Source organism: Lytechinus variegatus, chromosome 14 (assembly GCF_018143015.1).
Source record: "Lytechinus variegatus isolate NC3 chromosome 14, Lvar_3.0, whole genome shotgun sequence".
Classification (NCBI taxonomy): domain Eukaryota; kingdom Metazoa; phylum Echinodermata; class Echinoidea; order Temnopleuroida; family Toxopneustidae; genus Lytechinus; species Lytechinus variegatus.
In genome coordinates, this window is record NC_054753.1 from 10402580 (window position 1) to 10428287 (window position 25708).

General features: G+C 35.8%; 1 protein-coding gene across 1 annotated transcript in view; it reads left to right on the forward strand.

The window, feature by feature from the left end:
- Window positions 1–531: 531 nt before the first annotated feature.
- The window catches only part of LOC121427218 (ATP-dependent translocase ABCB1-like), a 34167-nt gene continuing 8990 nt past the window's right edge, over window positions 532–25708 (forward strand). Inside the window, exons 1-15 of the mRNA XM_041623502.1 lie at window positions 532–944; window positions 3887–3938; window positions 7423–7749; window positions 9534–9667; window positions 11778–11854; window positions 14287–14381; window positions 15538–15662; window positions 17314–17430; window positions 18172–18340; window positions 19026–19262; window positions 19862–20065; window positions 20411–20581; window positions 21570–21762; window positions 22631–22830; window positions 24958–25110. Of these exons, the coding sequence (XP_041479436.1) occupies window positions 610–944; window positions 3887–3938; window positions 7423–7749; window positions 9534–9667; window positions 11778–11854; window positions 14287–14381; window positions 15538–15662; window positions 17314–17430; window positions 18172–18340; window positions 19026–19262; window positions 19862–20065; window positions 20411–20581; window positions 21570–21762; window positions 22631–22830; window positions 24958–25110 (2589 nt within the window). The 5' untranslated portion in view covers window positions 532–609. The remainder of the gene's footprint in view (window positions 945–3886; window positions 3939–7422; window positions 7750–9533; window positions 9668–11777; window positions 11855–14286; window positions 14382–15537; window positions 15663–17313; window positions 17431–18171; window positions 18341–19025; window positions 19263–19861; window positions 20066–20410; window positions 20582–21569; window positions 21763–22630; window positions 22831–24957; window positions 25111–25708) is intronic.

Here is a 25708-nt window from a genome sequence, read left to right on the forward strand (position 1 = left end):
TAGTAACCCAGCTATATATTGTCATACACTTCTATTTATATCGCTTTATAATTTGGGGTCAAATTAGTTTTCAATATTTCACCTTTTTTTTGGGGGGGGTGTTTGAGTGTATTTAGTTATCCATAACTATCTCTTTTAAAAATATTGTTCATCTTCTCTTTCAATGGTTAACTTTTTTTGCCATTGAATCTCAGAAGAAGACTGAGAAATTTGTGGCTGGTATCTTCTTTAGAGTTTAGTCGAGACCGAGACCCCCCCCCCCCCCTTAAGATCAATCGTCATCCGTTTTTCAAAAACCGTGTACAAAAACGTAAAAATGACCACATGATTGTGATTATTTGCATGGTCAGCTCCCCCCCCCCCCACTTTGAAAACCGTTCCGCGGCCCCTGATCCAAACTAAACTCAGGATGCCGAGGGCTAGGGGGAACTCGCAGCGCAGCGGTAAAACATAATGCGAAGAAACGTCTTGATGAAAGAATACAGGCTCAGTTTTGCCGAAATTTTCTCATGGTTGACTTTCGTGCCTTCGACTCCGCACTTTAAAAGAATGTCTCGTCTTTTACTTTAATTTAGTGCCAGTTATATTTGCTTACAATAAACTGGAATCATGTTTACCAGAAATGACAGTGCTGAGAAACGTTCGTTATTGGAAAAGCATAACGTTGCAGATACAAATCAGAATGAAGGAGTTGGTTCAGGAACCAAATCGGATACGAATGTTGTGGGAGGGTCTCTTGACGCAGCGACTTTGGGTGCGGCCGCCGCTGGTGGGACGACGAGTGGAGCCGGTACAGGAGGCTCAGCCGTCCCGACTATGGGACCTCCGAGCGATCGTGCTCTTGCTGGAAAATCGGTGCTAGTAGACGAAGCTTCTGATTTAGTTCTTCATTCTTCGAGATTGGGTGCTGCATTTTATGGATCAACAGAGATATCGCATGATAGGTTAGAGGGAAATCATTAACACCACAACCTCATTAATTTTACCCTATTTCTATTTTTAAATGATTGTGATTTTAAAAGTAGATCGAGATCTATTCTCTTCTGGGTCCAAGTCTTTTCTTGTTTCGCAATTAAAGTTAATGTAAGATTTATGTGTTAGCCAGTTCGAAATTTGACATGAATCTTAAATCTTATTCCATGAATCTAGAAAATAGAAGAAAGCTGAAGCTCTGGATAATACTAATAGACTGAAACCTCGGACTATTGCCTTTAATATTGGGAAATTATTATCGATAGTTGTATGATAGGGTGTCCAAACACATTCAATGAAAATACTTTAGGCCTGTAGATGCCCTACATCTACTGAAGCATTAATATTGATCACAACTTTCAACAATATTTGTATGTGTCCAGTTGAAGATACGGTAATTAATGTTATTTTCAACTTCAAATTAAAATTTGAAAGACTTTCAAATTATTTCATTACTTGGTCATCTTCCGGACAGGCATAACCAAAAGGCGCAAATATAAGGCTTTCAGGCAATGTTATTCTGTTTTCTGTGCTCTATTGAGGAAAACATTTCTTTCATGGAAAAGGATCTTATTTCTGGTACATTTTTCAAAACTTTCAATCTGCAATTAGACATGTAATTTATCCATGTACTGTATTACTGTGAGAGTACCAGTATTATTCATCTTTACATTGGTCTTGATGTACATGTAATATCACAGTGAAGACCCATCGTGTTTTTGCATTCCAAACCCACGCAATGTCCATGATTGTGTGCTTAAAACATTTAATGCACACACTGAAATGACCAATCAACCGTGCCATTTACAATGGAACTCAAACTAAGCCTAATCTTTCTCTCCAGATTCCCTTTCTCAGATCTTTACTTCGAATTTGGGCATACATGTAGTAAATGCTGTCATTGTCTAGTGTGTCCTTGTTAAAACTTAGAGTGGGCAAACTAAAAAAATTACCAGTATATATTTCAGACAGGCTAGTTTCAGACAGTGTATTCTGTAAATGACATAATACATGTATACCCAAAGCTTTATAGTTCTAAACACAATTGTAAGGGAAATATTTATCAGATTGCAAATTAGCAATTTGCAGGATCTATTATCCAAAGCATACAGACACCTTTAATAGCATTGACTTAACTCACTCCCGTCGGCTACTGTGTACCTGGTCTGCATTGTACCTGTACAGAGCCTTTAGACTGACACAACTCAGTTGTTGACTGGTTAATCCATTGCCTACTGAAATTGTATGGTCCTTGTACAAAACTTACAGCAATTACCCAAGTCCGTAGTCAACTGGTTAAATCAAAATGTCACAGTCACCTTTAACATCAGTTTTGAGTCCTGCAATAGTCAACATTTCAATCTTGTATAGTTTGAGCCCCTTTCGCAATTGGTGGTGCAACTGCTTACAACCGTTGCTATTGTGTGCAACATGTATTGTGACCAAATGTTTGCAAACGATCGCAAGAGAGATTGTGAAAGCCCCTTAAGGTACAGTATGTAGGTACACTGTACTGCACTTGTATAGGAATAATGAATAATAACAAATACATTGTACATGTACATTTGATTTGGCTACATTTTACAAATTTATGCCACAACTACGTGTCAGTGAACTAATTTATTGTACTCTCCAGACATTCCCATTTTTAATTTGAGAAAGATCAAATGTTCTTTAATTCAGAAATTCAGAATACTAGCAAAAAATGCAAGACTTCAAAATTCAACCTAAATACCGGTTCATGTAATGATGATAACACAGTTCTTTTACAGTGCCTAATCATATAAAAAGAACATGCATTTTAAAATGCTTTGTCTTGCTTTTTTTCTGATATGATGCCCTGAATCAAAGAGTTAATCATGAAGTAAAAATGTATTGCATAAAAGTTTAGAGTTCATCAAGACAGGGAGAGAGTGAAAGAGACATGGGGAGAGAGTTCATAAAGGAAAAGTCAAGAAATATTTTTATTTTCTTGTGATGAGTCTTTTTTTGTCTGATATCTCTCTACATATAGATACCTATTGGTTTGTCTGACAATCCATTAATAATATCTGTTTTCAGTAAACAATTTTCAGGGAACAGTTTTCCTGGTTCATGAGGCAAGTTTTTACAAACATGTATGACTAAGAGATTTTCGTGATATGACCGAAAGATTTAATCCCTGAAGGTGATATAAATTTCATGTAAAGTGATAGTAAATGGTAAAATCAAAATGGTCAAGTACATTCTCTGTCATGATTTTCAACTTGGCTACCCAAGTACATGTTCTTTCTCATTACTGAGAGGGAACAGTCACACCAATGAAACCGACTCCAAACCGACAAATGATATGCCATTCAGAATACTGTAATAGCATTGATCGGTCTGGAGTGGGTTTAGTTGGTGTGACTGAGCCATATCTGGGTGCTTGAGGTTTTAATGAAGAGGATACTCCAGCAATTAAAGCTGAAAGGTTAAAGTGAATAGTTTTTTTAATACATTTTTGTGTTGTGAATTGGTATAGAATGCAAATTTTACTTGAACTTTGATTGGTCAAAGTGATGATAATACGGTACAGTGTAATTTAAAAGAATGAGATGATTATTTTGATCTAGAATTATAGATGAAGAAATCACTCATTTTCAACACATAGTGTAAATGTGCATAAATTGTGTAGTACGATTTGTGATGGACATTGCACTTTAAACGATTGATCAATCGAAGATGTTGTTTCTTATACTTCAATAACATTCAGTACCCCTTTTAATTGTTTTTTAAGCACCCGCTACTTGTGTATTGAACACAAATCATGAAAAAACGACTTTGTTGTCCATGTTGAAATTGTCAAAAAAAATTACTTTCTGAAACTGCATGTGTGATAATAGTTGTTTAAGAGAATTCTGATGTTGCATTTTTCTTTTCTTTTTTCTTACAGACCACAACACGACAGAAGTAAAGTACCTCGTAAAGTTCCATTTTTAAGTTTGGTAAGTGTACCCATATACGTGTAATCCTGATTTATTTTCCGCTCTTATCATGTGATATTATGGATAGATTGTATTCTGATAGATATAATAATAATAATTATACTTGCTTATATAGCGCCTAACACTTACTTTGTCAGAAGTCTCTAAGCGCTCTTCAGTATATGCAGCATAATAACCCTGGCTTTAGCAGTGCAGCTGTTACGCGTGTTGCGTTTAAGGAATAAATTTACCTCACCTGGGTTGAGTGCAGCACATTGTGGATCAATTTCTTGCTGAAGGAAATTACGCCATGGTTGGGATTCGAACCCACGACCCTCTGTTTCAGATTCTGGAGACTAATCCACTGAGCCACAACCATTCAAGATATGGTAGTTAATCTTGAATTAACTTAGACCACACTTATCGAATGCAAGCACTCAAGTCATTCACTCTCATGATTCTAATCCTGGGGGAAAAAGATTATACAGATGAATTGTGTTGCGAAAAGAGCAGAATACGGAAATATTGATTCAAGTTAGTTTTGCATGTGAAAAAGAATTAGCATTTCCTCTGTAATTTTTTTATTTTCAGGCACTTTATTTAAAATTTGATACAACACTTTGAATGTTGGTTATACCATGGACCTACTGGTTATACATGTGATTTTATTCTCATTATTAAAATTTGAAATGATCACCACTTATACTGCACATGTTGATACTTTTTTCATAATTGGCTGAATATGTAATTATATCTGGGGAAATCTATCTCTAATTGATGATTCAAGATTCACCATGTGAAAAGGCCTAAAAGGCCCACCTAATGAAAGTCGTTGAAGCCACCTGGGGGACTGACCCTTAAGTATTATGTAACTTGCAGATAATGAGAAAATCCACCCACCATAACAAGGCTAGCCTACATGTATATTTCTTTTTGCACTGTATTTTTATAGTGTACATGTTATGTATGCTTAGATGTTCTATGATGCATACACAGGTATATATAATGCAGATATCCATGAATTATGCAATTTAAAATCAAATGATCTTTTTATCAATATTTCCATTGAGGCCTACACTACAGTATGCCCTCTTCACCATCCCTAAATCATAAATTTGTCTTTGTTTTCACCTTCAGTAGAGTGTCACAAGAGATTCATAGTTTTCCTCCTACTGAAATGAGAAATGAAATGACAGTGTCTTTTTATCCCTATCTCCATGTAGCCCCCGCCCCTAATACTATTTCATCAATTTGCCATCTTTTTTATTATGTCATAATTTTTCTTAAATACATTTCTTGTTTCTCATACTGCATACATACATACATGTAGTATACTTGTACATGAAATGAAGGATCCTTTTTGATAATCAGTCCATATTCTCTCTTTTATGGCTTTCCACAAATTGTTTGTTTTCTGTAATGTATTGTATAAGGGGCCTGAAAAGGCAGTGTCGAATGAAATTTAACAAGAAAGTTCCTTTATTTGGTAAGCGTTTGAATTTCAGATCAAATAGGCAACTCTAATGTACATGTAAATATCCCTAATTCTCGAAATTTAATGAGATCTGAAATTAATCAGAAGTCAAGTACATGTAGGCCTGTATTTACAAAAAAAAAACCACATTCCACTTTGATTTGCAGTTAATGTATTTCTGAGCAAAGAAAACATTTATTTCAAGTATATTACATACAGTTGCCAATTTGAAGATATTAAGCCCCTATAATAGATCTATCCTGAAAGTGATCCTTGTAGTTTTAGGGTGTGTTTATGCTTCCATTGCGAGGACAGAATCAGCGATTTCAAACGTCGATTCAAAATGCCGATCGTAAACGTGGTTCTGGGAGTGCTGTTTATGCTTAACTTTTCAGAGCAAATCATGATCTCCAGCTGGCTTCGCATCGTAAAGCGAGGTCAAATTGGGCGCGCCTTTTTTCGAAAGTTTTTTTTTCCGATTGTTGTTATTACGTAGAGATTACATGGAGCAATACGACTGTATTTGCCCGCGGATTTTCATTTCACCGGAAGCATGTACCAAATGACGTCATTTAAACATGTTTACGATCGTGGTTCTGTTTATACTTCCCCAGAAAGCCTGATTCTGGTCAAACGATGTTTACAAACGCACCTTTTTGTGAGTTTACATCGGCGTTTTGAAACGTGTTTTGGACTAATCACGTTTGGAAACGCTGATTCTGGCCTGAAAAGTAGAAGCATAAACACGGCCTTAGATTGATAAATTGACTTTGAAGCTACATGCATGCTGCTGTAAATTTTATGGTATAGTCTTGCTTCAATGCAGTAAGAATAGTGGTCAGTCATTGTTGTTGGGTTGAATGGAAAATTTGCATGAAAACTAAAAGATATCCTCCTACACACTTCCATAAAAACTTCAAGGAGGCCATTTGGTGATTTCCATATTTGTATACTTGTGAATATGTATGACGTGTGCAGAGTGATTGATTGATTTCATGCATAAAACTGAAGGAAACCATTATCAAAACAAGTGGAAAATAGTAATTGATGTTTCATGTTCAGGTACAGAAAAGTTGACTTTGAATACAGTATGAACTCTATCTCTGTGATATTACATGTACATGTACTTCAGTCTCTCTATACTATAAAAAGCAATTTCTCTCACTTCCTCTTAATAACATGATATAGGGGGAATAAATATAGGAGAAATTGCTGGTATATAGGTACTCTAGCTGAATGAAAGAACGATAAACAGAAACTTACTTGTGCATGCTTACTCTACATTGTATTTGGCATGCACCTGATGATAGTGAATGACTGGAAACAAATTATGCATGATTTATTTCATAAATGCCACAAATATTCATATGAAACTTTTTTTTCTGGTGAAAATAATTTTATAGTGCATATTTAATCACATACATTTATAATAGATCTTTGTTGTATCAGATGTGCTTGGAGAGTAAAGGGGTGTTTTAGGCTGAAAATGATTAAATTTTGACAGATAAGGAAAAATCAGGGGACTATAAACAAATCAATAAAAATTGATCAAAATCAGACAAAGAATAACAAAGTTTTGAAAGAAAGATTTGCATTATTTTGGTGAAACAGTTCTTACATGTATTAATGAATATTCAATGAGCAATTGATGATAGCACATCTCCACTAGTTCTTTTGTATAAATTTTGTTCATTTATGAATATTTTGAACACCAAGAAATAAAAAGTGGGTTAGCAACTAATTTAATGCATGAGATATTCAGCACTGCATTTCTTTTCTTATTATAAGGGAGCTTTGTATATATTATACCATACACTCACATATGAAAATAATTGAATAAAATTTCACATAATGACATGTAGGAAAATGGATATTGGGGACATAATGCTTCAATTGGGAAAACCATTCAAGGGAAGCCATATTTGTGGGCTTGATATACATACATGTATGGTCCTACATGTGTATGTATACAGTTGGTCACTTTAAAGGTAGCTTTGACTAAATCCATATTTCTCCTCTTCTATCACACAGTACCGGTATGCCACAGGACTAGACTGGTTTCTCCTCGTCTTCGGTGCCCTAGGTGCTCTAGCGCAAGGATCAGGATGGCCCGTCCTCTATCTGTTCCTAGGAATCATGCTGGACGATTTCATTACGTTCAACACTGCCAATGTAACGCAAGTGGACGTTGATAATGTAACCATGCACACCACAAGAACGTTGTTACAATTTGTTCCCAGTATTAATAATAATGAAGAGGTGATTGTAGTGTCGGATCAGTTTGAGCTGGGCGTCGAGGAGAGTTGTATACGCTTCGCTCTGGTTGGTCTGTCTGTCATGATCTCGTCGTATATCCAGGTGAGTTGCGATCAATGTCAAAGTGAGTTCCTTGGGAGATCTGTCCAGGATTCTGCATCACATAGTGATTGATCATAATATTAGTTCTTGTGACTGATTGCATTGATCATTCTCTACAGCCAATCACTGACACTAGACCCCATCTTACAGAGAGTTACAATCGATCTGATCAACCTTAAGTACCGGTATATGGAAATCCATCCATCATAGTATATTGTCAAGAAAACAGTAAATGTATATATACATCATATTTAGACAAATATTTTGGAGAAATATGTATTTCAGATGTTGACGTTGCTGGCTTTCCATAGTTGTGATTGATTGGATCCATCGTAACTCTTTGTAAGGCGGGGCACAGTCATGCTATCATTGCTAAGCTCAGTGTCACAGGTCCATAACACATGTTTTTCAGACAATTCCATAAGAGAGAATTCAATGTTGGTTTATGCCATTACCCCCAGAGCTACAAAAATTTGTTTTGTTTTTGGTGAGGCCCCACGCCCACTTTCTGTCATGAAAATGTAGATCAGAAAGATACACTGTAGATCCACTTACCATACCCTTGTAGTGTTCACCTGTTGTACAATAAACAAGATTGAATAAATTTTTTGGGGGGGATGGACTTGCCTTAAATCCAAGCTCTCACTATGCGATTTTTTTGTGCGATCCAAATTTCAAAGAAATTTTGGTAACATTTGATATGGACATTCCAACTAATACGGATCAGAGTTCAGAATAGTGGTAGGACTACTGAAATCGAAATTCAGTCCAGTTTGAGCCTCCCTGAATGAATAAAAACAAGTTCAATTCCAAATCATAGTGACATCATCATCGGCTGCGACTTGAAGCCGATTAGGACTTTACCTTGACCACAGGACTTGCCTCAAAGTAATAATTTAATTTCAGTGTTCTTAACATCATGCTAAACTTTATGTATTTTACTTCTTGGAACTAATATTGCAAAATGCAATTTCTTAGAAAATTGTGTTGCATCGGATCGCATAATGTGAGCCGGGCTTTGAATATTGGGAGTGGGGATAAATTCCACAATGAATGGGCAGCAAGTCACAGTGAAATTTAGTTGAGACAAAAAGATTTAGAGAGTCTACATAACACGAACATACATGTACACAGTATAATAAGGATGCATACGGTACTTTATTAACACTATTGACACTAAGCTAATGCACATATGTAAGTCAATTTCAAAAGTGTGTTTTGTTGTATTATTAATAATATTATCTAGACTTTAATCTTCCTATAAAAGCTTAGACAAATAATGATTACATAGATAAGCAGCTGGTCCCATTCATGTGAGTATTAACAATGGGCAGTTTCGAAAAGAGGTTTGAAATTCTGAGAAAATTCTAAACATGGGTATTTTTATGGAGACATATTTTTTAAATCTTCTCTGTACTATTGACATTGATGTTATCGATCTTTTTATTTATTTAGATATGAAGGACGTGATAGCTGCATTGATGGATGGACGTATGGATAATAATAAATCATTGTATAAAATTGAAAGTATTATGGATGGATATTACAATATATATTTTTCTTTAAACAAGTGCACACCTAGTGACTAATAATGTGTATAGCATTTCCCTTTATTTGAAAGCAAGATAAAAGAGCATTGTAGATTAAACGCCTTGCTCACAAGGATACACATAGGTGCCACGGCCGGGGATCGAATCCCGGGCTTTCACAATGTATGGCCAGGCGCCTTAGACCACTCAGCCACGGCACCTCCACATCATTACAATACTTTCTTGTGTTTTCAGACCGCATCGTTTGGACTGACGGGGGAGCGGCAGACCAACCGTCTCAGGAAAGCATTCTTTCATTCTATCCTGCATCAGGAAATCAGCTGGTTTGATTTTCATCAGACAGGAGAGATCACCTCAAAGCTTTCAGAGTAAGATCCAGGGGTCCCTAGTTCACAAAGCTTGCTATCTGGGAAAAAAATTCATTCATTTATTTTCGGGGCTACTTTTTTTTCTTAATAATATAGTTTAAATGATTAGGGTGCCCCTAAAAGCAAAAGCTTGATGAGTGGGACACCCAAACCACTTTTTGCATATATTGAACAGTATACATGTATGCTGTTGCAATGAATTGGAATTTTTTAGGCCTTTTTTTTTTTTTTTTTTTTAGTTTTCAGGGCTCTTTTGAGCAGTTTGGGGAGAAAATCGCCCCCAGCCCCTAGTATGCAAGCACAGATTCATATTTGACACTGTAACCAATAACAGGTCTGGGGTAAAGACTAGATGCCAAAGGGTCTGTCTGTAGAGCCAGCCATAGTACATAGTCTCACTACATGTGCCTCAGACTCTGGATCATGTACTATGCGAATTAGTAAATTTTATGCCACAGGGCCATCTTAATGTATATGTATGTAGAACCATGAAGGCCTACATGTACATGTACTTGTGTGATAATCTCGAGATCATGTTGCTATGCCTATTGCGTGGTTAATGATAACGATATCAAAATGAGTTCGTACAGAATCCAATGAAATGACCACCGAAGTATCTGTTTGTATAAATAAAACGCATGTGCCAAAGGATTCTGGAAGAAATTGTGTAATTGCTGAGAAATCAGCAAATAAGCACAGGATTCGGGTAGAGCGTCGGGCCCGACGCTCTAAGCAATAATTATACATTGTCCCACGTGCGCTTATCTGTGTTGGGGATCTTCGGTGTGAACATTTTTCAGCGTAGATTTCAAGATTTCACAACGTTCAGTTAATGTAACTGTACCAGATCTAGATCCTCGATGATATACTGACAATTAAGCCTTGTTTTACAGACTTTCTCATGAAATCAGTGTTTACTGCAACTACTGGAATTTCTCTTTAACTTTTACAAGGACTCTAAAACACACCCCCTGTATACCAGAGTCATACATGTATTTATAAACAAGACACGAAGGATATCTTTCACACAATAAGCATCACAGTTGCTCAATTGAACACAGTACAATTGATATAAATGTATTTCCATACCAGGATAGGTTGTAAAGTTATCTGTTAAAATTTCTTTCAAAGCCCTATCTGCAGTGTATGATGTATGCAAAGAATTGAAGCACAATACCATAAATGGATCATTGGACCAAAGCGTTGGTGGGAGTACAAAATTTTCTCTTGCAAGATTTGATTTCCTGATGTGCATGAAATCCGATGGGTTTTTTTATCTGGTATTGGGTTGATATATTGATAGATATGCAACTTTTTAAAGGCATATGTTTGCACTGAATCCTTCTGTTTGTTTATTCATGGAACAGTCCTTTTGATTTCATCATACATGTATGCATCTACCATTATCATCACCTGTTGATTGAACGTAGATCAAATTCCGAATCCAATTTTACACTGTGTAGTCTTGGCATGTCATTGATATTTTTCATTGAACACAGCCATGAGTCAGTATAAACATGCATTCATTTGAAAATAAAATGGCTTCATGATTTAAGTAAACTATTGTAAATAATATATAGCCATACATGTAGCCAACTAACCTCATTTCACCCCTCTTTCCAGCCACAGTATCAAAAGGTGGTTTCAAACTCGCCTTCTTCACAAGATTCCCCCATTCAGTAATACAAGGCTAAAAAAATTATTAATTTAATTATTGAAAATAACTTAAACAATGTACAATTAAAAATGTGATTGCCATCTGTTTGACTTCATAATATTTCAAGACATTCATAATAAGCAATGAAAAGCTATCATCATGATAATCCAATTATTCAATTGTAAAAGGAAATGGAACTAAAACATATGGCAACTTTGTAACAGATTGGAAATGTGCGTTCTGTATTAAAGTTGGATGTTTGTTTGTTTGTTTTTTTGCCTGGCAAACATTTACAGTGCATTCCAAGTCTTGTGTATATTTACATGTATAAAGATATACTGAATTACAAAAATTAATCAAAATATTAGGAATGAAGAAGTACAGTAGAACATGTGAAGAATGAATTAAGAAATGACTAAAAGGCCTTATCTTTTATATTCTTTCCCCATACAGTGATATAGAGAAAGTGAAATCAGGATACGGGGAGAACGTAGGAATATTTCTTCAATTCTTAGGACAAATCATTGCAGGTAACTTCTTTTTGTGATTAAAATCTTCTCTTTTTTTTTTGAAAAAGTTTAAACCAGCAAATGATTTAATGAAATTCATCAGAAATTTGATGAATGGATATTTTGAGAATATACATGTACATGTACCTGTGTTTTGATTGGAAAGAAATGCAACATGGCTGTCAGAAAAATGCATTGTTACAGAAGATATGTTTTGCTGTGGTAACATATATGCCTAACTTTCTTCTATTCAGAAATAATTGCTGTGGACTTTGAGAGAGACATTTACATGTAGCACAGTCTTTTAAACTATTTTGAGTAAATATTTTTCACTCTTACAAGAAAATTGATATGGCTGTTACGAGAAACGGGAGTTACAGCAAAGTGTAAATGTTTTCAAATTATTGTGGATTTTTCTTGCAATTTTCTCAGGATGGAGAATGCCTTTAAAAATGGTTTGGGCTTTGGGATACATTGTTAATAGAAAGAGAGTGGGGAAAATGGTAGTGAAGCAAACTGCCTCCTCTTCGGGTTCAAAGTCCAATTTTTTGTGAGGTACCGAGGGTGTTTGGTTTTGGCAAATTGTTCGGAAAGAAATCATTTCATGCATTTCCTCCAATTATAGTGAATTTTATAAAGCATGAATTGAAATCAGAGAATGCCTTAAACTTGTGCCTCTCAAAGTCCAAAATCCAATTTCGTCATCAGAAACAGGAGTTTTTGTTTTGGCAAAGGAATGAAATTCTTTGTAAATGACTTCCACAGTCATAACGATAGGTATTCATGTACAGGTATTCTATTTGGCACAGGTGTATGCATTTGTTGTACATGTTTGAATTACTTTATGTTTTTGACCTATTTTATTTGTTACTTTTCTCATACTTGGCGAATAATTGTTTATACAAAAGAACAGTCATTCTTTTGTAAGTCAACAAAGGTACTACAGAGTGAAATTTGCCAGAAAAATCTAACAACGATCTTCACATCGTAGGAGGAAGCCATTAATTTTTTATGAGTAGTGCAAATCGTAATTTTGAAGGATTTTGGGTTAATTTGAAGATTTGTTTATATTTGTAGATACGAAAAAATTACAAATTACAAAAAATTGTAATTTTTAAGGATTTGGGGTTAATTTGAAGATTTGTTTATATTTGTAGATACAAGATATAGCATACCGTCCAGCCAGTAAGATTTATCAGATTTAGTAAGATTTTTTTTCATTCAAAATAGGGAAATAACATCTGTAAAGCAAATGTAAGACTTCTAAATGATGTGCAGTATACTTTATTCAAAGTTTGATTTACAGAAAGTAAGATTTTTCTTTTGTTTCAGTAAGATTTTATTTTAAATGTTGGCAAGTACATGTACATGCCAGATAACTTTTACTGAGCTACCAACATGAGTGTCTTCAGATTTTATATGCACTCACAATATTATTATTGTCATTTTAATCATTGAAACCATGCAAATCACCTTGTGTATAATCATCAAATCTACATACGAGTATATAGGTCTAGAAAACAAAGTCAGGACTTCATTGCAATGGTGCAACGAGGTCGTTTGACACATGCAACCTAGACCTGTGGGAGTTGTGTTGTACATTTGATATAATGATAATGCGTCCTTTCGATAAAGCCAAACTCAAGTATACCAGCATAAATCCCTCCATCATATTGATCCAGAGTTGTATATCAATGTGTATTAACCCATACATTACTGTATTCTGTAGTTCCCGAGGCTATGGTCGGAGGAAACCCAGTTACAGGATACAATGGGGTATTAAAATCTGTGATAACAAATTAAGTACACTCCATAATTTTGTAATAATCACAAGACCAATACTTGTGTGTAGCTATACATGTACGTGTAAATATCAAAATGTATTCTATTGTTTCACACCTCATGATTGTAGCTTGGTTAATCTAGAAAAGCTATGATCTTAAAATTTGTTGGGCAAAAAGAATGACTGATAATACAGGAAAAAGCTCTTACATGACTGTACATGCACTTTTATGATTTTGCCATGATTGCATGCGCATGTATGTAACATGAATACCTGAAATAACTTCATTTGTACATGTACATTAATCAATGACGATGAAAACCATATGTATAATGCCATTTCATTACAAAATCAGAGGTAGGGGGAGATAGGGGTTAGTTGGAACCTGGGGTACGTTGAAACATTGTAATTTTTTCTTTAACGCCTGTAAAATAAATTTATGCAATACTGCTCTCAATTTATTGCAATAATAATTCAACACTGCTGTATTATTAATAGCAAATTGAGGGCAGTATTGCATAAATTTATTTTACAGGCTTTAAAGAAAATTACAATGTTTCAACTTACCCCGCGTTCCAACTAACCCCGGTCTCCCCTACCAGCTGCACACTATGTCACACATTATATTTCATATTTCCAATGAATTTATTTCATATTTTTTTCACAACAGGTTTCATACTCGCCTTTACTACTAGTTGGGAGCTTACATTAGTTATCATGGCCGTCCTTCCCGTCTTGGTTATATCCAGTGGATTTATGGCGCACGTAAGTAATTTAATTTTTTACATTCAGGATCTTGAAGATGAAGTCTGGTTCTAGTAACAATAGAAAATGAAAGTTGAACAGAATTATGGAAAATCTGTCTGACGATTTTTCAGGAAAATGTACAATTACAGAGTAATAAGCTATTAAAGATCAGGAAAATCAGTGAAAAAATGCCTGTCCGTTAGAGTATTTGCAGAATAGCATTGATATAGCGAAGTGATGAAGAATTGACTCAATTCTTCTGAAGATCACCTGGACTGAACACAGGTAAGCATGCATGGGACTGCACAAAAATTATCAGCCCAAAGGTTTCACTCATTTTTATATTTGAATACAAAGGCACTAGACAACTTTTTCAATCCCCCAAAAGTGAGAGCTTCAAAATTCATGCTCCTCAGTAAAACTATCAGTATTGTTGTAAATGATAAACTTTATCTGACTTGGAAATTGGAATGACAAAGGAAGACACTTTGCCCTCTGTTTACCTATGTGATGACTCATTGTTGGTGAACTATTGGTCTTAATATTTGCACTGCGGATTTTATGTAGTGCAGTGTATGTATGGAGGTGTCTTGAAACGAGAAGCTTGACACCTACTTGTACATATGCACATTGAATTTCATTTTAGAGTCTTCTGTATGGAAAACATAACATTTGAGATTTACCATGTCTTTGTGTTGAAATTCAAATATCTTTATAATAAAAAACTTGGAAAAACTCACAATGATTTCCTCACTTTCTCATAATACTCAGCTTCCCTTTATTCTTGATATTTTTACATGAAGGTTGGAGAATTTGTTCAAAAGCAGGGACCTTTTTCATAAACATTTTAATGGTAACTTCACTGTGATGGTAACAACACTACCATGGAAACCTTGATTTTGATTGGCTGTTGAGCCAAGGAAATTCTACAATGTACATGTGTAGTCTTGAAAATCTTTCAGACTCTGAAAATATCTGTAAGATTGCGCTTTTTAGATGCACAATACTCATCTGTTTAAACTAGTATAGGTGAGAATGTTCTTTCAGCTTGAGTGGTGATTTTAGTTCCAAGAGTTTGAGTACATATCTTTAAGTATTCCTGTGTTGGTCACCTGACATACACAATATATATCTGTTTAACCTGTAAGGTAATACTGTTCTTTGACCCTGACAGGTGATATCAGTAATGACCAAACAAGAAATGAAAGCATACTCACAAGCCGGTGGTGTAGCAGAGGAGGTGCTCTCATGTATACGTACAGTGACGGCATTCGGGGGCCAGAAGAAGGAGCTAGAAAGGTAAGAATAGGTCACCTTTCCTACCATATGTTTCTTTAAAGGTCAAGTCCACCGCATAAAAATTTTGATTTGAATCAATAGAGAAAAATCAGACAAGCACAATGCTGAGAATTTCATCAAAATCGGATGTAAAATAAGAAAGTTATGACATTTCAAACTTTCACTTATTTTCAACAAAATAGTTATATGAACGAGCCAGTTACATCCAAATGAGAGAGTCGATGATGTCATTCACTCACTATTTCTTTTGTTTTCTATTGTTTAAATTATACAATATTTTCATTTTTACGAATTTGACGATTAGGACCTCCTTGCCTGAAGCACAAAATGTTCAAATAATGGAATTCCACGTATTCAGGGAGGAATGAAACTTCATTTCACATGACAATGATGAAAGTATAAAAATATTTCATATAATAAAATACAAAAGAAATAGTGAGTGAGTGAGTGAGTGAGTGATGTCATCAGTTCCTCATTTGCATACCAACCGAGATGTGCATATAACTGTTTTGTGAAATGAAGCGAAACTTTAAAATGCCATAACTTATTTTACATCTGATTTTGATGAAATTTTCAGTGTTATGCTTTTTGAATTTTTCTTTTATTCAAATCAAGTTTTTGTTGGGGTGGACTTGTCCTTTAAGAACCTTTACATAAATATAACCCAATTGTATTAATTGATTTTGTGGACTATTAGTGAGTTAACATGCACTGATGTCGAGGGATGCTCATAGCATTAGACTAGCAGCAGTTCTCTTCTGTTACAAGTCAAGATCATTTTTTAATTTTCTTGTTCTATTATAAGCGATTCATCTACAAGCTTTCAAACCATTGTGTTTTAGTGTTGGGCATCATGCTTGGTGCATGCATGCCCAAGACCTTCCCAGAATGACCTGTCTCTGCTTTTTTTTCAGTTCGTATGAAGTTATGAAGCTTTCAGATTGTCATACCTTGTAGTTCACGAAATAAGAATGTAGAAAAATCAGTTCTGATGTAGGATGGGGGGCTGGGTGTCCAGACACTTTATATTTTTGAAGTCTTCTTTTTCGTCTTTGGATTACACTCAAAATATAAATTCATTAGTTTCAATCATCTTCTATTTTGCTCTCTATAATATTTCCTAACATTTTGTACTGAACATTGATGAAAATTTGCTTGTAAATTTTTCCAAATGACTTTCTAAAATCGATGGTTCGGACACATGACCTGTCCGGATACACAACAACTGGGTATACAAAAGGATTTTTTGTTTTTTAGAATTGCTTACATCTTTATCTCGGGGGCGCAGGTTCGAGTCCTCGGATAAACAAGATGATTTTTTTTCCTTTTTTTTTCTTTTTACCACCTCGTACATGATCCTTTATGATAATTAAAAGGTATGAAAGTTAAAATTTAGCAAGATAAAACAGATTATAACTACTTTTTTCATATCACATGTATTTTCATATGTCAAAGAGACCCTTTTACAGTGCTTTATCATCTCCCATCTTTCACAAGTATTCCATCCATAATGAACATTCCGTTGTCATGAAGATCATATTGATCTGCATGAACATGGTAATAGTGATCATGATGGCGAGAATAAGGACAGACCACCGAATTCGTCTGCATGACAAATTAAAATCTAGTTTAATCTTTGTTGTGCATGTAGATACGAGAAAGAGCTGTTGACAGCTAAGGCAGCGGGAATCAAGAAGGGTATAACAAGTGGATTAGGCATCGGGATGAGCTACCTCTTCTATTCCTGTACTTACGCTCTGTCATTATGGTGAGTTTGATCATAATTTTCAAAATTCTTCAGAGTTACCAAGTCTCACGCATTACGCGTGATACTCAAGCATTTTGGACTCTTGTTCATCTCCTCAAATCTGTCTCACGCAACTATCACAGCCTATCCCCATATACATTGTACACAATGTCTGTGATCTCACTCAGATTCACAGAAAATCTCACGCATAGCTGGTCTTTGAACTTGGCATCTCTGATTCTTGCTCCTGCTTTTGGGTGTATTCATTTGTACAGAAGGTGACAGTTGAAGCTGTGGTTCCTGAATGGCAAATTAATAAGAAAATTTTGAAAAATATCAAAAGAAATAGATTAATGTAGAGCTTTCTGCTTTGGCAGTGTTTGAAAAAAAGAAGAAAAGGCCTTCATATTTTTACACCAGATATACATGAGCTCTGCACTTAGTTATTCATGCTGTGCAATGAAGTGTTAGAGAGACAGTTGATTTGTGAACATGAACTATTGTAATAAAGAGTAACCAAGACAAGAATGGAATATTGAATGATCTCTTGAAGTCATGGAAGTCAGACAATATCAGACTATGGTTTGTAATCAGTTTTAAGCCAATAATCCTATTAATGTCAAAAGTACGGAACTTCGTCCGTTGACATCTAACTCATGAAATACCTACATAGACTGCTTCCAGTCAGCATAAGGGCTGTTTATACATGTGAAATAACTTCCATCAAATTTGTGACATTAAGAATATTGCTTTTTTCAACAGGTACGGGCCAAAGATGGTGAGTGAAGGTCGGATCACCGGCGGTGACGTTGTTACAGTATTCTTTTGTATCTGGTCTGGATCAGCCTCGATAGGCAACTTAACGCCATCGATCCATGCAATAGCATCGGCTAGAGGATCGGCCGTCGCCATCTATGATGTAATCGACAGTGTGAGTATGAAATACAAGACAGCATACATTTATTTAAACTTGTAAAAAATATTTAGTAGCATTGGGTTGTAGGCATTAATTTTTATTTTAATGTTGCTACTCTGATAAAAGGATATGAGTTAAAAAAAGTATAGAATTTTGAATCTTCTGATTATGTATGCAAGGTATGCTGTTTATTCAATTCTTATTCGAACAGAAGTCGGAGGTGTAGATTTCATGAGTTTGGAATACATTGTTTATTCAAAAGGTTGATTTGTAATCGTTTAGAAATAGAGAAGCGTTGTAAGAGTAAAAATTTGTGTATTTTTGAAAACAGTATTGTTGAAGAAAATATTTCATGCTTTGTATGACATTGTTTACATTTTATGTAACTATTACATGTGATTATTCATCAATAAAAATATTTTTAAAAGTAAAAAAAGACGGTGTGTTCATCTTTTCGACCAGGTAGAAATTTAGCACATATATTATTGATTTTATAGCTTTTTCGGTATTGGAGTTTTCAATTCTGGTATTACTGTTACGTTCAATAACGGTTGACCCTAATCCTAACTGGTTAGAGATGAAGAAGGTGTTGGATAGAACCAAAAAGAAAATAGATAAAGCAGATGTAGACCAGGTAGCAATTAATTCAATGAGTCTTTTCTTTCATTAAAAATATTTTACATTTCAATGTCGCCCACAGGAACCAGAAATAGACAAGAGGAAAGACAAGGGGGTGAAGCCCAAGTCTGTTGAAGGTCACATCGAGTTTCGTCATGTGAGGTTCAGCTATCCAATCAGGCAAGATGTACCTGTTCTCCGTGACCTTTCCATGAAGGTCAACAGTGGTCAGAGGGTGGCCTTAGTCGGGTCCAGTGGCTGCGGGAAGTCGACTATAGTCAAGCTGCTGCTGCGCTTCTACAGCCACACATCGGGCGAGGTATTGGACGTGTTTTGATTTATCAATTGATGGAAAGTTTGTGTGTAATTTGTTTATGATTTTCTGTTATAATCATCTCTGTAATTTTTATTTTCGCATGTAATATATAAGTGCATCTATCATACCTTCTGTCAGCCGTCATTTTAACACAAACTAGGCTTGGCTATGGTGATGATGATGATGGTGGTGGTGATGATGATGATGATGATGATGATGATGGTGATGATGGTGATGATGATGGTGATGATGGTGGTGATGTTGAATGTGATGGTGATGATGATGATGGTGGTGATGACGATGATGATGATGATGATGATGATGGTGATGATGGTGATGATGATGATGATGGTGATGATGATGGTGATGATGGTGATGATGATGGTGATGATGAATGTGATGATGATGATGATGATGGTGATGGTGATGATGGTGATGATGGTGATGATGATGATGATGATGATGGTGATGATGAATGTGATGATGATGATGGTGATGGGGGGGGGGCTCACAGGTCCCCCTTTAGATCTCAACAACCTGAAACTTAGTGACACTTGAACATAAACAGCATAAAATCTAATCAACCTTTGTTCTCCGTACAGATCTGTATAGACGGCAATGACATCCGTGACCTGAATGTGACCTGGCTAAGAGAGAACATCGGTGTGGTCAGTCAGGAGCCCACTCTCTTCAACTGTAGTATAAAGCAGAACATCGAGTATGGTCATGAAGGAGTCAGTGATGCAGAGATAGTGGAAGCAGCCAAGAAAGCAAACGCTCATCAGTTTATCTCGTCGCTACCTAAGGTATGCATATGTTGTGGCTGTGATGAAGATGAAAATGGTGGTGGCATTTGATAGGTGGTGATGGTGATGATAATAATGTTGGTGATGATGATGATGATAATGATGATGATGATGATAATGATGATGAGGAGGAGGAGGAGGAGGATGGTTGTTTTGATGGTGATAATGGTGGTGGTGGTGATGATGATGTGGTTGTGGTGGTGGCGTTATGATGGATGATGATGACGATGATGATGTTGACAACAATGATGCTAAAAATGATAGTTGTGGTGGTTACAATGATGAAAGTGATTCTGACATGGATGATGATGATGATAACTTGTTAATCCTGTCCATTCCCTATAGGGCTATGACACTGTTGTTGGAGAACGTGGAGCCCAGCTCTCTGGTGGTCAGAAGCAGAGAGTAGCCATCGCCAGAGCTCTGGTCAGAAACCCAAGGATTCTTCTCCTTGATGAAGCTACCTCAGCCCTGGACAGTGAGAGTGAAAAGCTCGTCCAGGAGGCTCTTGACAAGGTAAAAAAAAAATTATTATCACATTCTACCCATCTCTATAGTATAGCCCAAGGCGACAAGGGCAACTTGCCTTTGGTGCCGACCTCACCTGTCGTACTGCCCTCTAATTTCCCTTGTTACTGACGGTGGTTCTTGGGTTTTAAAAAACTGCCCTGCCCTTCCAAGAGATTACAGGGAGAATGATATTTCTAAGGTAATGGTCTTAACATGAAGATTTATTATGGTAACCCTAAAGACTGTTCCCTCTTTAATCATTCAATAAATAAGAAATTAGTATGAATTGAATTGAATTTATTAACAAACTTCATTCATATGGCATGAATATTTTGTTATAAAATATATACAATGATAACATAAACAAAAACATTCATAACTCTATGTCGTATAAATCAGTAATACATCAATACTTAGATTTCCAATTATTATAAAGATATACATCTATATACAAAGAGAAATGACGAATTGAAATTCCAACATGAAGAAGGTGTAGCATAATGCAATATACATAAGTTATCTAATTATCGAATACAAATCAGTATGTACTATTATCATTAGTGTTATCATCATCATGATGACAGCAATTGAGTCTTGGAACTCTTGTTGGAATGCTTCCCTGGGATTGGAGATACAGAGCTGCCAAGTAATACGGATTTTCAGTATTTAGTACTGAAAAATAAGAATACTGATGTTTCATGCAAAATACTGATTTCTAAAGTTTCCGTTTTATGTGTTGTCTGATGGTATTTCATTGAAAATACTGATGTCATCATCAAAATACTGATTTTCAGCTTTAAAAATACTGAAATGTTCTTTTTCAGGTTGGCAGCTATGGAGATAGTGCATACGTTGTGTGCGGGCATGCCAGGATCCGATGACCGGGGTAATCATAATTGCAATGTAAAGCGCTTAGAAACAAATGTAATTAGCGCTATATAAATGTAACTATTACTATTGTGATTATCATTATTATTATTTCTTCTTGTTTCAGGCCCAGGAGGGAAGAACAACCCTTGTGATTGCCCATCGTCTGTCAACGGTTCAGAATGCAGACCTCATCATTGTCATCAAGGAAGGCCACGTAGCCGAATCCGGAAACCACAAGGAGCTTATGAACAGAGAGAGTATCTACCGTCAGCTTGTCACACTACAGATGTTCAAAAAGCAAGATGACCTCATTAGTGGTACGACAACTTGCCTTCTTTTCTCTCTAAAATACACCTCATGAGGGGCTTTCACAATCGCTCTTGCGATCGTTTGCTATCATTTGATCACAGTGTATGTTGCACACAGTCGCAACGGTTGTAAGCAATTGTAAGCAATTGTGAAAGGGGCTTTACCAACCTGCCATTGAGTATTCAGATATACATGAACAACCCCAAGTCCAGAAGAATAAACCAACAAAACATAATTATCTGGGGGCTTTGTCCAATGAGGATTTAGTAAGTTTTAATTCATTTTTGGCAATTCTCATTGAATTCTTGATGTAGATCACACATAGTAAGGGCTACTGTATGACCAAATATACACCATGCTTGAATCAGTTTGACCGAGAGGACTATGGGCGCCTTATTCATGTACTCCAAAGCAAACTGATTTTTCTTGTTACCAGCTACTGAATAAAGCCATGAAATTTCATGGCTTTGTGATACCTTGGATGTTGTCACGTAGAACCTTGTGATGACGCTTGGCACCATCCTTTCCGAGACCCTTTCCTCCTTTTCCGCAACCTGACATCTTGATGAATGAGAGCTAGTTGTGTACGATACTGAAGACTGGATGTTACGCCATGTTTATTTCAGTAACTTGTGTGCGATCCTGAAGACTGGATGTTCATGGCCATGTTTATTTCAGTTACTTGATTGAAATCAAGACACTTTATTTGTTTTTAATCTTCTAACATTTTCCGCTCTCCTTTGCCTATTGTGTGGTTTTCTACTCTATAGCTATTGTGATATGCATATTTTGATGTTGATCAGTTATGAATTAAAGATTCTAATGAGAAACCTTTTTCGTTGCTTTAATCTTCTTGGTGTCCATGTGTCATTTCAGACGACGATGCAATGAGTCTTGGTCGACAATCCTCTATCAACGAATCTGTGCCATCATCCCCATCGTCAGACTCGGTCAAGTACAGCAGTGCTAACGATGATCTCATTGTATCGCTGAACGGCAATGGTAAACTCCATATGGAAGAAGAAGAGAAAATCCCAATCAAAGGCAAGAAAAAGAACAAGAAACGAAAGAAGGAGGTACGATCAACTTGGCTTCTTGATTCTATTAATTATTGAATTCCTGGGAGTGTAACACAAGGATTAGCGATCAATCACTCTATAAAATGACCAATCAAGATCAATGTTACACATGCATTCGGCTCAAAATACTGACCAGTAACCAATCAGAAGCGTTCTCTCATATTTCCTATTCATAGCAAACCTTTGTGTTACAGAGCCCAAGAAAGGCAAAAATTTTAAAAAATGAACTCTTCATTTTTATCAGGTCTTGTGTCATCGGGGCAATTCCATCCAATATGTACATCTGTCACCCTATATGAGGGACTGGCAAAAAATATAATTTTCTTTTTCAAGTTTTGAGGGCTACTTTTCGCAACCTACTGCCTCAATCTGCTGCATTGGATAAGCGTTAACATTTTGGTGATTTGGGATTTTCTAAGGTTTTTTTTTCAATTTCCTGGGCTCTTTTGAGCAGTTGGGTAGGGAATTGGCACAAGGTCCTGTGTAAATTTTTCCCAGATGTGGGACCTGTTTGAAGGGATTCTTTTTTTCTCTGTTATGTACCTATGAAAGGTTGTTTTGTATATAAATTACAATGCTTTGACCAGTTCTTGAAGTGAAGAATAATGTATTTTATAAAAAATGGGAATCTGTTGTATTGCCTACTAGCAGCTGTGCTTGTCATGATAAAGAGAAATAAGACTCCTAGTAGATCTTTTTCATCTCAAACTTAAGCTTGAATGACTTGATTACATCTTTACATCCCTATCCCTGTGTAATACATACATCTCCATGTTCTATAACTGCATAGGGGATTTAAATGTCTAAGATGATGTATTGATTGTAATCAGTTATACAAATATTGACTCTTGAGTGGAGCAAAGGTTGATTATATTCAGCTGAGGAGATCTCAAAACTGTTCTCTGTACTGCCAAGAAAAATGTCAAGTGACTAATCTAATCAGCAAACAATCTTCAGTTCTTTTCTTCATAAAATGCATCATGGTTGAAGTAGATATGTAGCATACATGTAGATTTCCCTACTGTGAACGTATGAATATGCCCTTCAGAAAGTGTACTTAGCGGATTTTCCTCAAACCTTCACCAATATTTTTTACTATTTTTTCTGCTATTTTTACAACAAAGTTTTCTTCAGGGTGAACTTCCCCTTTAAATGTCTAAGATGTTTTTAAATGATTTTAAATGTACGCATTCATATTTTTCGTCCAACCAATATTTTCCCTTTTTCTCACGAAAAAATATCATCCAGTTCAGTACTCAAAGTTTTATCCTTTCGTGAACAGCCACAGGCAATTACAGTGTTACAGGCATGACTTCGAGAAAGTTTCAGAGCACCTCACGTTAGAATTTTCAGTACTCAAAGTTTTCAAACTGTTCTTCCTAAGTTCATCACGTTTATTTTAAATTTGCCCATAGTGCACACATTTTGATTAACATTTTATTATACACCCAATGGATTTTACCAAATTTCATTGAACAGTTGCAAAGAGAATGCACTTGTTCCGAGTGTAACAGACATGTTTAAATCCTGTTGATTCTAAAAAAAAATTGATTCTTTGAAACTGTCTGAATGTCATCTCTGCTCCACTGGAACTACTTCCCCCTACAGAACAAACTTCATCATTCATTACCTTTTCATGAAAGTTAAACCACTCCCTTTCTTGAACTTGAAGTAGCAAACAAATACGCTCTTTTCACAATCTTATCATGGCACTTAGCATTTGCTAGGTTGCGTGTTTATAATGGATTTAGTGCGATACTTTTCTTTGTTATTGGTGCAAAGTTCCATTAAATTTTCTTTAGAATGTATTTCAATAATGTAACTTTAGGGAATTCTGCTTTATATCAAACATAAATAAATATGTCAGTTTCTTGTATCAGGTACATGTATCACAAACAGTTGCATCTACAGTTTTGCCGCTTTCTGAATTTCACTTAAGCTTACACTTCATTTTATTTGTTCAACCCTTTGTAAAAAATGAACAATGAACAAACCAAAAGTTGCAACGATATCCAAAGGGTACATTGCAAAAAATCATGCGAACAGTCACTGCTAAATATTACTCAGGCTTTTGTAAAAGGTTCATTATTTTTTAGTGACAGCATCATTGACTTTGCTCTACAGAAATCCAAAACAAGCGTGCCTGAGCTGTCTTATCGTGACATCTTGAGACTGAATGCTCCTGAATGCCACTACATCATCATCGGCTGTATCTTTGCAGCGTTTCTTGGTGCAGCCCTACCTACCTTGGCTATTCTACTAACAGAGATCATCAGAGTAAGTCAAACCTGCTTTAGTGTCCACCTGTTTAGAAGGACCATTTATTTGAAAAGTCTATGGCTCATAATCTGAAGTCTGGTTTGAGGTTGTGGTTTAAATATGAATAGCCAATAGTGGAATAATTTCCAACAGTGGAATTTCAGTGTATCGGCTCATTTTTCTCTCAAGTCACTCTTTTAACTGTTTCGGAAGGATGAATAAGATAGCTTGCTTCACCATTCACAAGTTAGGATAGAGTACAGTATACATAAGAAACAAATAATATAAGGAAGATTTTTGACATTTTTGGCTTTCCATAATTATGGCAAAGAGATATTCAAGAACCTCTCCACAAAGAAAGCTCTTAGAGTCTCCCTTGATGCAGCTCTACCTACCTAGGCTGTTTTCACAGAAATCATGAGAATTTGAGTTTTACAGAACACAGACTTTGCTTTCAAGAAAATATTCCTTGAAACACTTGAGCATCTGTAATGGCAGCTCAGCTGTAGCTGTAGTAATAGCATACATTTTGACAAGCATAGTAAGGTACCCAACATAGCCCCATAGATATTCTCTTATATAACATTATTGTCATTCATTCTCCTGAAGACAACAA